Source organism: Nomascus leucogenys, chromosome X (genome assembly GCF_006542625.1).
Source record: "Nomascus leucogenys isolate Asia chromosome X, Asia_NLE_v1, whole genome shotgun sequence".
In the NCBI taxonomy this organism is placed as follows: Eukaryota; Metazoa; Chordata; class Mammalia; order Primates; family Hylobatidae; genus Nomascus; species Nomascus leucogenys.
Genome location: NC_044406.1, coordinates 20,078,159 through 20,093,303, shown reverse-complemented (window position 1 = coordinate 20,093,303; position 15,145 = coordinate 20,078,159). Strand labels below are relative to the sequence as shown.

Sequence of the window (15,145 nt, the reverse complement as noted above, 5' to 3'; positions counted from 1 at the left end):
AAAAATTTGAGCATTCAGTCCCTATCTATATAAGTTGTTAAACCTCACTTAAGTGCCTAGAAGAGAAATAACCAAAAATTGACATGTATTTTCTCTCAAGTGATAGCAATGAATTTCTGTATAGGATAACTGCAGGAAAAAAAAGTATAATATAATTATTTAAAAAAAGTATTTCTTTACCTTGTTCCTGCTTAATCCTCTCTCTTTCTGCATATCCTGCAGTCAGCATATTAATTCTGTTAAGCCACCTGAAAAAACAAATATTAAAATCAATAACATTGTAACCTAATTTCTTATATTTTACTTCCTAGAAACATTTATTTTAAAATGTCTAAGAATATACGGAATAATCCTACATATAAGATGTGTTCTTTGTTACTATTGATACATAGAATCTTTAATGAGATATAATTTGCTATAGTATAAATTGCTCCCATACCAAAGATGCTACTTCAATAGAAAAGTCTTGGGCAAAGCTGTTAATATCTGTAACATAAAGGGTTTGGAGATGACCAAAGCCATATTAATTCTATTGTTCCAAATGTAGAAGTACTCCAAATATTCCTGCTGTTCTGTTTCTTCAGAGCAAATGCTCCTTTAGAGATATTTAAACAGTATCAGGTTCAATTTATCCTGATAAGGGGAAAAAGTTACGGACTTTGCCTGTCAAAATAATAGTTTTATTATGAAATCATAGTTTTGATTAAGCTTATTTAACAATCTAACAGGAAACACATCTTGGGAGTACTTCAGACACTTGTCTCTAAATACAAGGGTATGGGGTTTTCCAAAGACACAATGAACTTCTACAATTTTAACATCTGTTTAGATCTTGAAAAGGTATTTTCATGAGCAATTGTAAGTTAAAAATAAATCTCAGTTATTTGCTCTTTCTGTAGTGCTGCTATTGCCAATGTAGGGACTGCCTAAAGCAAAGCATAGTTTTACCATCTTTCTTTTGTCCCACCAGGGCTCTCCTTATGTTCATTATTTCAACTATTTACACTATCAGATTATCTAATCACAAGTCTTTAAACAACATGCAAATTTCCCTTTGGTCAGTCCTGAGCCATAACCCATACACTTTCCCAAATCAGAAATTGAGGAAAAACCTACATTTCAAGCTAGCTTGAATATGTCCAGAATCACTAGTATGGTTAATGTCATTAAATTGTGGAATAATCTAATCTAGATATATTTTTAAGAAAAAATTGTGCTTGAGAACTTTTTCTCCTAAGACCTTTATCTTCCCTGTCAAGTGGAAGATCACATTCTTTGAAGTGACTCATATTTCATCATTTATGCCAAATGGTGTTAACTGTGCATCAGATACTTAGAATATCTTGAAAAGTGAGGAAAGTCGTGTCTTTAATAGACAAAATCGCATCTATGGAAACTTAAGCTTTAATTGTTAAGAATAGGTCAACTAAAACCTAACTTCATTTTAGCAAAGCCTACAATGTAATTATCACCTCAGGTACATTTGGGAAGTGAAGAAAGGACCGGAGTAGAACTGGAATAAAATAAAAATTATCAAATGAATTCAGTAGTATGGTATATATATAGACACACGCACACACATCCAGAAAATTATAAACTATAAATCAAGAAGTAAACATCATGACAATGTTTTAAAAATGACTCTAATCATTAGTAAAAGTTCAAAGTTAAAATTTGGTCTAAGTTGATTTGCAGTGAAAAAGGGGTTAAATTTGTACTACAAGGCATATCTTACCACTCTTGGGAAAGACTGGCCTGGTGCTTTTTGGTGAAAATGATGATAATACCACTAAAGAAAAATTTATTATTGAATTTTAATCCAGTGCCTTGTATTTACTACTTTAAAAAATATCACCAGGCACAGTGGCTCACACCTGTAATCCCAGCACTTTGGGAGGCCGACGTGGGTGGATCACCTGAGGTCAGGAGTTCGAAACCAGCCTCACCAACATGGTGAAACCCAGTCTCTATTAAATACAAAAAATTAGCCGGGTGTGGTGACAGGTGCCTGTAATCCCAGCTACTCGGGAGGCTGAGGCAGGAGAATCGCTTGAAACCGGGAGGCGGAGGTTGCAGTGAGCCAACATCGTGCCATTGCACTCCAGCCTGGGTGACAGAGCGACACTCCATCACACACACACACACACACACACACACACACACACACACACACACCAAAACAAAAAAACACTGAAATTTCATCTTATCAGAAATGTAAAGAACAATGAGGTCCTTATGAAATAAATTAGGAAACTAAAAAGCGGCTTGCTCAATTTTTCACTTCAACAGCATTTATTAAGTGTCTGCTATGTGCTGAACAATAAGCTATGTTTTAGGGATACAGAAATAAATAAGACGTAATTTCTGCCTTCAATTAACTCTAGATTTACTAAGTTTCATAAGACAATTGAAAGTTTAAACTATTCTTAAGAAGAAAAATTTTGTTCATTGAAGAAATTGTTTAGAAAATGTGTGGATATACTCAGGCCACTGTGTAGAGCCACAAGAGGCTAAATACAACACAATTGTTGGTGCTATCTTGGATAAACTTATCCTTTAGGATTAAACTAGAAGATACTTACTGATTTACTTGTTACAGTTATGATTTGATATTTTTGGTTATTATGAAAGCAGACACATATGCATCAACTGATTCAAGCAATATTTATTAAGAGCCTATATGTACCAGATACCTGGGATACAGAGATAAAACAAAGTGCCTGCCTTCATGATTTCCGTATCTTAGTGAGGGAGATAAACACTAAACAGGGATACAAATAAACATATGTGAAATAGTAGCAAATGCTATTTAAAAACAGACAAGCAAGCAAGTTAGAAAATTAGAATGCCAAAGATGCTGCAGATGAGGGAAGGCTATTTTAGGTAAGATGGTCAGAGATACAATATTGAATTTAGAATCTATTCAATATATTTAGGAGGAAGATATTTAATAGCAGGTCTAAATTCAGTCAGTACCTTACCATATCATCAATGCTTTAAAATAGGAAAATACAGGTAAGGTGATATTGAACCTATAGCAAACATTCAAAGGAGATATTCACAACTGACAAAGAATAATGTGTTCAGAGGGAAATAAGAGAAAGAACCATGGGAGAAATGTATAAATAATAATTACCAAATAGGAATTGGTGAGTCATCACAATTACAAGAACATATGTACTGACATGGTAAGGAATATATAGGCCAAACAAATTCAGTAAATAAGTCTTCAGAATACTTGAGTACTATGATGTTTTATTTTATCCCCATAGATTTTACACAGGCAAGAAAAAAATCAGTTTTTAATGTTTCAGTGCTTATTTCTGCTGAAACAGATGAACAGTAGTGGGGTGCCTAAAAGTGTTTTTGCAAATTACCTCACAATCAAACTTACTGCTTCTCAAAATAGAAGGTGATATTTTAATATTCTATGTGTATGTGTATGTATACACATATATAAATATTTATTGTGTATATATATGTGTATGATTTTACAGAAGAAAATTAAATGTAAGGATAACTTTTTAATACCAATTACTAAGTCCTGTCACCACCAGCATTACATTTGTTTTTTTTAAATGAGGAACAGAAAAATATATTTCTCTGAAACATGGTGTATTTTCATAAGTAGGTATAACATTAAAAAATTATGAAATAATCATATACATTATATATTTATAATTATAATAATTTTTATAAATATATAATCTCTTGAAGACTTAGATAAATGCTTTTAAAAGATTACATATAGAACAAACCAACACCCAGATCATCTTGCCGTTATGTAACAATCAGGTGACTTGACAAAGCTGTAGGTGGGTGTTCCTCCCCATCATTAATCCTCTGTGAATATTTTTAGCACTGACTGTTTCCTCCTTCTATTAACAAGTAATTAAAAATCTTCCCATTGAAAGTAGACATTAGGAATAGGGTTATTTTTCAGAAAGCAAAATTCAAAGCAAAACAATAAAAATCCATTTTAATTAAATTAAAATAAAATTCAGTATTTTGGGACAATTAAATTCTTAAAGTTGTAGTGCGCCATGGCAGGCTTTACATAAAACAGCACTTTTAAATGTATAATGTGGAGATGGCCTTTTTAATGTTTCACGTTTTTTCTTTGACCTATTGCTTAGAAAACCAACAAAACGAACCACACAAATTTGGTTTAGTTTCTGCGATATCCTGAACCAGATACAGCCACAAAATATTAGGAAAGAGCAGTGACATCAGCATCCTTTTGAAGCTATTGTTAACTTGGGGTGGGTAATGAAGGCCAAGAAGGGTTTTATAGTTCATAAAATGCACTTTGAAAGAGGCAACTTCTAAGCTTAAAAAGATCCCAATTAGCATGTATCGTGAATGATTACATTGTATTAATTCTTGGAGTTGGCTGGATTCTAGTGCATCCATCTTGTAAGATACGATATGCTCATGTATGCCACTTAATTTCAGTGTGGTCATGATGAAAATTCTTCATATTTATCCCAAGGGTATTGAGCTTAACATATGGTAAAATGGAAAGTAAGTACTAGAACAGTGGAATTATAAAATAATTAAAACATAAAATGGAGTATCACACCTCTCCTTCTCCATGTGAATGTGAATAAATATTTTCATTTTGAGAACAAGGAGAAAAAACTATTTAAATTTTATAGCTTGGTGTGAAATTTCAAGAATGATAAGTTATATGAATTAAGAGAAGATTATGGAAACTATACGAAAGGCTCAATTCCTTTATTAGTAATAAAAGTTTTAATCAAGTGCTTTCAACACCATCTTTCTTTGCCATTTCCTTGTATTCGTATCCTTGCTTTGAAAAAAAAAATGCTTGTATTCCCAAATATCAAAGAACAAGATTATTTATAAAAGGACATTAAGTGTTCATTTAGTATGTTCAAGCAAATTTATGCAGCTATACAGTTTTGTGCTTAAAAATGCCTGGGTACAATTGTTTTAGAGAAAGGTAGATGGAGTAAGAACCCAATGTATATAAAAGGAATATATATTAACAGTAAACATTTATATAGCACTTATAATTCAGCAGGCACTGTTCTAGGTCCTTTATGTATGCTTATTTACTCCTTATAAAAGTCTTACTGATAGGGGTCATTATTATTTTCACTTTATTAAAGGGCCAATACCTCAGCATAGAGAGGTTCAGTTTCTTGCCCAAGGTCTCACAGCTAATCAGTGTAGAGCTGAGATTGGGCTGGTTATTATCCCCACCCACCTCTTGTATAGATTGGACAAGACTATATTGGAATGAAGAGGTCATGTTCTTTGTCCAAGGCTGTACAGCTAGTAAGTGGTAGAGCTGGGATTTAGAGAGTCTGGTTGCAAAGTCCATGCTCCTGACCATGATGCTATGCTGCCTCTCCCTAACTTTAGGCAGGTTATATTTGTAATATGTACTGGCTAGTAAGTTATAGAAAGGAGGAAAATTTTGAATCTTAAACTCAATTTCTATAATTCTAGAAAAGGAAGAGGGGAAAGGAAAGAGAAAGGAAGAAAGCACAAAATTCATAAAAGCCAAAGTATTAACATGAAGCAGAATGTGGTAGGTGATGAGAAAAGAAAAAAATATATACATATAGGTTTTCCCTGAGCCACCAAGTAACCAATGAGCTATCTGATTTGTTGGTTGTGGTCCTGTCAGGTGAAAGATGAAAGGTGACAGAAAGAAATACTAATTTTTCTTAGGCCTGAATTATTGAGATGAACATTCTGTCAAAAATACTCAGTACTTCAAAAAGTCAGCTTTTTTGGTAGACATCTCTTTTTCCCCCATCTGGGAGTCAATTTTAAGACATATTATTGAAACGAACTTAAAAAATCCCCTTTTTTGGTGGTAGATTTTTTGGGTCTGTATATGGTCTTGGTAAACTTGACAAAAATATTTAATGAGTTTATTTTGACTTTTTAAATGATGTTCTTTAAAATTAGATACGGCTGCATGGAGCTAGTCTGGGTCTATTTTATTTTAAACTGATTGATCTAGAAACTTCAGTGACATCATTCTCTAAGCATTACTGTAGAAAATTTAGAATTCTAGGCCTCACTGACCTTCTACATACTCTGAAATACTTTACCTGTTCATATCATCAAGATGTTCAGCAGCAAAATAAAAGCTTTTGATTTTAGGATGACAGGCTTTGAATGCACTGCAAAAGGAAACAAAGTACGTTTATTACAAATTGGGAAATAAGTCTGAACCAAATAATTCTGATGGGCAAAATTACCTCAACATCTAACCCAAGTTCACATATATAATGCTTCTATCATGGTGACAGAAATCAGTAAAAAGTTCAATTTTCTGCCCACAAAACTGCTTTCTTATTACCTCAATGTGAAAGCATTAAATGAGCAACCTATAATTTAAAAGCTGGAAATTAAAAAAAAAAACTATCATTCCCTCTTCCCAAATAAAATCAACTTACTATTTTTTGCGGCATTCACTGGCTCTATCAATTTTAAATTCAGGCAGACTGATGAATCCTTCTGCTTTTTCATCCTGAAGAGCCAAGACTCTTGGTTAGTTTATTATATACAAAGGTGTGAAGGTAATGATACTCCAAAACTATGGCTTAGATATCTGTACTAATAAATCCGTTCCTTTAATTCCTTAAATTTGATATTTTAGAGATAAGAATTCAATGCTTACCTGTTGTATTCCATAAATTGAAGACATATTTTGAACACTTAGAATACTACTAATTAAAATATGTATAGAACTTTTAAAAAGTCTTTTTCATATTAAAATGAGAATGGAAAATTCTTTAATTCTCAAAGTGGAATGTGTTTTATAACTAATTTTCTGGTCAGAACATATATACACTTTTATAACATATAAAATAAACGTAGTCCACTTTTGTAATTCACAATTTTCTATTATTCTTAATGTTCAGATGTAAAATATAGGGATGTTTACTGATTCAATTTTCCTCTAACAAATCTCTTATCAAATTTGATTTTTTCTAATTATATAACAATGATCTTTTATTTAATTATTTTTAACTTTTATTTTAGGTTCACGGGTACACGTGAAGGTTTGTTATACAGGTAAATGCGTGTCACAGGGGTTTTTTGTACAGATTATTTCATCACCCAGGCACTAATCCTGGTACCCAATAGTTATTCTTTCTGCTCCTCTCCCTCCTCCCATCCACCCCACTCAAGTAGCCCCCAGGGTCTGTTGTTCCCTTCTTTGTGTGCATGAGTTCTCATTATTCAGTTCTCACATATGAGTGAGAACATGTGGTATTTGGTTTTCTGTTCCTGCATTTATTTGCAAAGGATAATAGCCTCCAGCTCTATCCACGTTCCTGCAAAAGACATAATCTCATTCTTTTTATGGCTGCATAGTATTCTATAGTGTATATGTACCACATTTTCTTTATCCAATCTGTCAGTGATATGCATTTAGGTCGATTCATGTCTTTGCTATCACGAATAGTGCTGCAATGAACATTCACGTGCATGTGTCTTTATGGTAGAAAGATTTACATTCCTCTGGGTATATACCCTGTAATGGGACTGCTGGGTGGAATGGTAGTTCTGCTTTTAGCTCTTTGAGGAACTGCCACACTGCTTTCCACAATGGCTGAACTAATTTATACTCTCACCAACAGTATATAAGTATTCTTGTCTTCTCTGCAAGCTCGTCAGCGTCTTATAACAATTATTTTGTGCATTCAAGAGTTTACAAATGAAATAGGTCAATCTGACTTTCAAATATCTGGCTTGGGGTATGTGCTATATATATAAAGGTCATTTTTCACCTGGAAAATGGAATAAAATCCATAAAATCCTCCTCTCTCTAATGCTGGATGGAAAAACAAGATAGAAGAATTATCCAAAATATTATGTTAGATAAGTTATCCCAACTAAGCTAAAACTATCTTTTGCTAAATGCTTTAATCATTGTATCCCTTGTTCTGCTCATGATCAAGCTCCTCTGAGTTTTACTATCTCTAACTTTCATTTGATCTGTGCTATATCCATAGCTCCTTATATATCAAGTTCAAGTGAGATTATACTCCCATCCACTATCACAGAGGAAAAAAAGAATTCTCGATTCTTTTAGATTGTGTATTTGTATGACTGCTTTCACTGCTAAGCTTCCATGCAAAACAAAAATCTGATGCTACTGATAGTGACTGAATGTGTGTTATGAAAAAGAGTAGTATTAAACTTTTTCAATATTTGAATATTTTTTCTTCCAATCTTGGAGTAAGGACAAGACAGTATTTTTAAATCCTTTTCCCAACTTTAATTTCTATGTTATTTTACCCCTGACATTCATAATGTAAACATTTAAAATTCTGAACAATTTAAAATATTTTGAGGTAGTTATTATCTCCCCATAATGATGTAATGAGGGATTTTTACGTTTCTCCTAAAAATATTATCATACTAAAGGTATTTCTTGCAAGGTATACTGTAGAATTCTTCACTCATCTCTCACAAGGCTAACAGTAACAATAACTTGCTAAATGAAACTTAGTTCAACAAAAAGGGGCCACAGTTTTTCATCACTTAAACTTTGAAAGATAGGATATAATCTAGTATATGGCAGACAAACCTGTAAGTGACCTTACAATAAAGAGAAACATAGAGATACTATATCTTGATAATACCTGATTGGCATATAAAAAGTATTTAATATAAATCTATTAAATGAAACTGTAGGTAAAATTATGGCTTGTTTCCTATATTTAAAATAAGGCACACTTATTGAACAGAGGATATTTTAGGTAATTGTGTGATTTGCCACAAAAATGTCAAAAGTACAGAAAACAACCAAATACTTTTATATAGGTGATATAGACATTTACATTAAATAGAAAAATATTAATTCAAGATTTTACAAATAAAATGAGAGGTCCCTTTGAAAAATGTTACTAATAGCACACATATTTTTTTCAGACAGGGTCTTGCTCTCAGTGCAGTGGTGCAATCATGGCTCACTGCAGCCTCAACCTCCCTGTCTCAAGCAATCCTCCTGCCTCAGCCTCCTGAGTAGCTGGGACTATAGACGTGCACCACCATGCTTGGCTAATTTTTAAATTTTTTGTAGAGACAGGGTCTTACTATGTTACCCAGGCTGGTTTCAAGCTCCTGAGCTCAAGTGATCCTCCCGCCTCAACCTCCCAAAGTGCTGTCATTACAGGTGTGAGCCACTGGGCCCAGCCTACCATATGTTTATTGAACACTTAGTATGTGCCAGGCATTGATTCATTTCATCCATATGATAGTCCAGTGATAAGCATTATTATTACTCCCATTTTGCAGATGAAGAAACTATGGCACAGTAACTCAGGTGGTGTGATTTCTGAGTCTACTCTTAAACACAACATAACACTACATTATAACCTGCCTAGGGAAGATAAAATTATCTAGATATTATGTGTTATAATCGTAGGCATAATAATGTTGTTAAATTATATTTCAACAATATTCAAACGCAAATTGATGAATATCTTAACATGATAGTATTGGACTATTCACCCAGCACACTACATTAAGCCATGTACATTTTTAATATAATAAGGTAATAGCAGAAATCATTGTTTTAAAAAACTAATAAAGTGAACTAGTAGATGGCTATAGCAAAGGAATAAAAGCAAATGCAGAGTAAAGGGAATATCAACAAATGCTTTTGGCATATCTGTCAAGCTATGTAATAAGTTTTGATATGACTCCTCTGGATATAAATCTGTTGTACTAAAACCCCCCAGAAAATCATAAGAATAATTTAAATGTATTATATATATACCCCCATTGGGCCAAGTGAAATGAATACTTGCAGATTTTCAAAACTAGTCTACTAGATCATTTTTAAAGAAAAATGGAAATAAATTCAGGTGCTATTAGTTTGCTTAAATTAGTAAAGGGCTTCCCCTTCCCCATTCTATAAAGAAAAAAAAAACAGAAAAAAAGTGTAAAATTTTGAACAAAAGCAAGACATTTAAAAATTAATGTCAAATTTCCACATATAATCCTTTTAGTTAAGCTACTGCTTGGATTAGCTTCGCATTTTTATTTAGATATACAGAATTTTACTACACTTTATCTGTGTTTCAGATATGTTGCTACATTAGCATAATTGAGACATCTATCTTTCTAGAACCCCAACATGCAATCATTTTAAGAGGGTGGATTGAAAAATACCTAGCAGAAGTCTACTGAATTGGCCTTAAGGTGATTATATGATTTTAAAATATAAGTCTCAAAATGGTTCTTTTGATTAAAGATAGAGAATGGATGAGAAAACAAAATGTGCTTTATCTTACCTCCTCATTAATATACCAATAAAGGGATGCATCCTTTAGGACAAACCAATATTTCTTCCATTTCTGTGAAAAATAACTCTTCGCATCTTTCTTTTTCCAAAGCCAGCCTTCACAGTCACCACGGCCAAGATCTTTGCAAGAAATTCGTCTTTTGCTCTTGCCTGCTATAGGACCTAAAGGGTGGAAATGCTCTTTCAATTTTGTAAAAGGTATGAAAGTAGAGGATTAATCTATAGATACCAAAAAGAAGTATGAGTACTTCACAACCTTAAAAATTTTTATATTGTATTAGACTAGAAAAATACAAAAATCTTTAATATTTTCCCTCACATAAGTGACACACATCTTAATCAGAAATATGTAACACCAGTCTCAAACTTATTGAGATCATTTGTTGTAAAAGGTACCTTGTATTATAATTGCACTGAAGAAGAAGCTGGCAGCTTTCGCACTAGGGGGTTGTGCTCTTCTAAACCACACTGGGCTCAGGCAAGAAAGAGGGCATGGATGAAGTGTGCTGGGGATTATCAAAGAGCAAAATAAGCAGGTAAAGGTTTCATTTCCTTTTCTTACCTTTGTTTTTCTTCTTTGATTTGTGCTGCAGTGAGGACTGCTGAAATGTCTGAAATCAAAGATAAAAAGAATGTTATCTGATACTCAGGGTGTGATCCAGAGGACCAGCACACTACACAGAACTCTCAAGAGCTAAATGATGACTCTAAACCCTGTTAGGGGAAGAACTTTTTCCCCACAAAGCCTCAAAACAAATTCATATACATCATGTCACTTAACTTTCTGATCTCCTGTGAAGCAGGAAAGGATATTATATTTACCTGTGTTTTGTAGGCAGAGAAATCAGGGCACAAAGCATTTGGTAAAACTAAAGGTTTTTACATATACACACTACTTGGTACCTTTTCAGGGGTATATTGTACTTTGTCAGACAGTATTTCATTTGAGTCTCACAAAATCTAACGAAGTAAGCAGGAAAATATGACTATCCTTTGTTCACATGAAGTTCATTCTATTACATAAGCCACCATCACCTACCGATCTCCTACTTCCTTAGTCCCTAAATATTTCAGCACTTGGAACAATATTTTTTTCTCATGCCTACTTCTGTCACTATTATTGGTGACTAATCTTCATGTAGATGATGTCAGCACCCTGGTTCCTCAGTTCTAATAACCTTTACTTCCCCACTCCTCAGCTACCCACCCCCATAATCATATGTTTGATATCTAAAGCACACACCAGTCTCTGTATCTAATTAATATGGTTTACATAGTCTAATACCTTCATGTCATCACTTAAAAAAAACTTCATTGAGGCATCCAGTTCATTGACCTAACTACCCTCTTGTGCCTGTATTTCTTTCTTTCCTCTTAGTTTCCATGGGATACCATTATAATCGTTCCCTTGACCATGCTCTCTGCATCATACTTGCCGAGCTAAACATCCATCCCAGTTAAACCTACCTGTCTGTTCACTCCATGCTAAGTACCTGAACAGCTTGATATGTCTAGAGAAAAAACCACAACTATATTGATTGGTCTAACTTTCAATTAATGACTACACATGACTGGCTCCAGTTAGTCTACTAAGCCATATTGTTCACTGGTATAATAAGATTAATTACATTCACATGACCAGCTAGGTAAAAGGGAACAGAGATAGCATGTGTGCTTTTAATTCACAGATATTCCTTCAAAATAAAAATCAGGTTACAGATTCTTCTTTTTCTTTACAAAGATATATCTATAAGGGGCAAGTGGATTTTGTTTATATAAAATTTGCTGGTCTTTTTTCAAAATAAATTCATGTTTTGTGATACTTTATTATTTAGTATCATTGCTCATTAAATAACATTCTACTTACATAATAATTTTTGTTCTGTATATGATTTATATAAGTCTAATGAACATAGTACTACGGATGAGTATCAGTCCTAAAGATAAGGGTCAGATAATTTGCTGACATACAAAGCTTTCCAGAAATAATCACCTAAGTATTAAAGCAATATAAATATGTATGTATGTGGTATATGTGTGCGTGTGTACACACACACACACACACATATCAAACTTTGCAGCATGCATGGTTATAGAAATTCACAAATTTTGAGAGAAAGCATAAAAGATAAAACCCATTATGCTGTGTTTTCTTGAATGCACTTTGCTTCAAAATAATAACTCAAATAATAACTCAGGCTAGTGTGCTTAAGTATAGCTAATTTACAGATAGTTATTTTCCCTACATTGTTTCATGGTAAAATTACTGATTGGGGTTTTTTTCCCTTTTGTATTTCTGCAAGTAATCATTATAGTTTTACAGCTCATTATTTTGAAAAATGACAAAGATGGAGGTGGTTTGTTTTTAGAAAGCTACATAGATAACAGACAGCTTGAAAGAACTGGGTTATATAATGTACCTTCTATGCTTTTTGCATGCTATTCCGTAGAACCTGAATGTCTACTATAAAAATCTACGTGAAACATATTTTATACTCTCCAGGTTTTCTTTTTAACAAGATTACCTTTTCTTTTCCTATAAATATATTTCCATAAAGATCATGACTGCAGAGTATAATCGGTGCACTGGAAACCTGAAAACTCCAAGACATTAAATACAGATTTATCCATCATTCAAAGAAGCAAAGCCTTAGATGTCTTTTATAGATATTATAAATATTAAAGTTCTCTTAAGAGAGATTTTATTATTTTTCCAATTGACTTGACATTTTCTAAAATGAAAAAGTTAATTGTATTATATGCTTTTGGGAGTAATGGGAAAATCTATTAAAACTATACAGTTAGGTCTCTGTGCAGAAAAGAGTTATTATAGCAGGCCTGAGGTTGCCATCTTAGAAAGGCCTACTTGCAATATTTGCCCTTGGTTGGCATCTAGGAACTTGGCTGGTAAACAGTTCCCTACACTGATAAGAAGCTTCCCTAAATGATAAGATTCTTTTGCCCACATGGGGCACTGATTACCCACTTGCCTTCTGGGAGTCTGGAATTTTGGTAGTTGCTAGGCAGAGGATGTCTACATGCCCAGTTCAATACCCTTGGGTACTGAATCTCTAACAGGCTTCCCTGGACAGAAACACTGCACACATGTGATTGAATTTTAGCTGCTGGGAGGAGAGTATGCTCTGTGTGACCTATCATGGGAGGGAGAGAGCACAGGAAGCCTACACATAGATTTTTCTAGATTCCACAGATCTTTCTGTAGGTTTTTTTTTTTTTTACTGATCTGTCTGTAGGTTCCTGCTGTTTCACTGTTAATAAATCCTAGCTGTGAGTTCAACTATATGTTGAGTCCTCTGAGTTCTTCTAGCAAATCACTGAACATGTAGGTGGTCCTGGGGACATCCCAAACAGCCTCACATTCAAAAAGATCCCTTACAAACTTATATTAGAAACTGTTCATTATTCATAAATAATGGACGTAAATAATCTCCAGAAAGGGTTTTCCTTATGTCATCAGCTACAGTGTTATTAAGCACCCCTGAGGTGCAAATTTATCATCCTGTATCGTCTTTTCTAGTAGAACTGATGGAATTATTCATTGTCAGTGACAGAAATTTAATTGGTACATTTTTTTCCAGTTTTAAGATTATGCAAATTTAATAAGAGCAAGACATTAAAAACAGACATATGACCGTAATTCATAACACAGCTGGTCATATAAGGTGCTATAACAGCTAACTGAAAAATGAAAGAGGCCTAGAATCTTTGCATTCATCATAAGTGTATTTCTCATGAGGTAAAAATTCATAATATATCTCATTCATGTATATTTCATATTAGCTTCAGATTACCCTTCTTCCAAGTTTATGCTCAAGTAAGTATATTCTTTAGAAGTTCTTTCACAGCAGTCTGTGAGTGGCAGACTCTCCTAGTTTTAATGAATGAAAATCCTTTCCTCTTGAATAATAGTTTGGCTGGGTATAGAATTCTGAGTTGGGCCTCAGCAATTTGAATATATTACTTTATTTTCTTTTGGCGTCTTTTTTTTTCTCTTAAGCCATCTGTAGTTACACTGCCAATTGCTTGTTTTAATCTGTCTTTAGTTTCTCTGTAGCTTCTAAAATATTCTTCTCTTTATCCTTAATACTCTGCAGTTTCACTATTATGTGTCTAGGTTACAATTTATCTAATTCAGTCTATTTGGCATTTTTTGTGTTGTATTGAAAGTGTTATTTAATTCTGAAAATCTCTTCAAATGGTCTTCTTTACTAGCCCCTTTTTAAAACTCTAGACATATGTTGGTACCTCTCAATTTATCTTCCATGTGTCCTTCATGTTCTGTATCCTTTCATATTTCTGCAATGCCTTTTAGGGGAATTCATTTCACTGTGTCCCAATTTCCTAATTCTTTCTCTGATTGTATCTAATCTAATCTAAAGTTTATCTTATCTATAGAGTGTTTATTTCATATATTTTACATTTCCAGTATATCTAGTTGGTAGTGGCTCTTTTGAATATCCACTGTTTAACCTTCCTGTTTTTACTTAAAAATGTATTTTAAGGGCTTTTGTGACTTTCTTGTAATTTGCATTTAGTGAAGAAAATCACCTCATTGTTTAGTTCATTGCCTTTTTAAAAAAAGTATTAATTTTCTCTAGATGCTTTGGAATTTTAGCTTGAGTGGAAGGTTCTTCCTGGAGGGATGTTTCTTTTTGCACTCATCCCTCTTGTCTAAGCGTTTTGCTGTCTCTGCCTCCATTCCTTGGAACACTAACCAGGCATTTTAGTGGTGGCAATGGGTTGCAGTTCCATCCATGAAATCCAAGTGGGAGAGGCATGGCCCATGGTTCTGAGTATCTGCTTTTGTTACTTGTAGAC

At 33.5% G+C, this 15,145-nt stretch overlaps 1 protein-coding gene across 5 annotated transcripts in view; it reads right to left on the bottom strand.

Moving 5' to 3' along the window:
• CNKSR2 (connector enhancer of kinase suppressor of Ras 2) overlaps positions 1-15,145 on the bottom strand; it is a 277,648-nt gene that overhangs the window by 53,692 nt on the left and 208,811 nt on the right. For all 5 annotated transcript variants that reach the window (XM_030807378.1, XM_030807379.1, XM_030807380.1 and 2 more), the window contains 5 exons: positions 10,869-10,917; positions 10,296-10,468; positions 6,441-6,514; positions 6,093-6,164; positions 181-248 (listed from right to left, as the gene is read on the bottom strand). In XM_030807378.1, the coding sequence (XP_030663238.1) occupies positions 181-248; positions 6,093-6,164; positions 6,441-6,514; positions 10,296-10,468; positions 10,869-10,917 (436 nt within the window). The remainder of the gene's footprint in view (positions 1-180; positions 249-6,092; positions 6,165-6,440; positions 6,515-10,295; positions 10,469-10,868; positions 10,918-15,145) is intronic.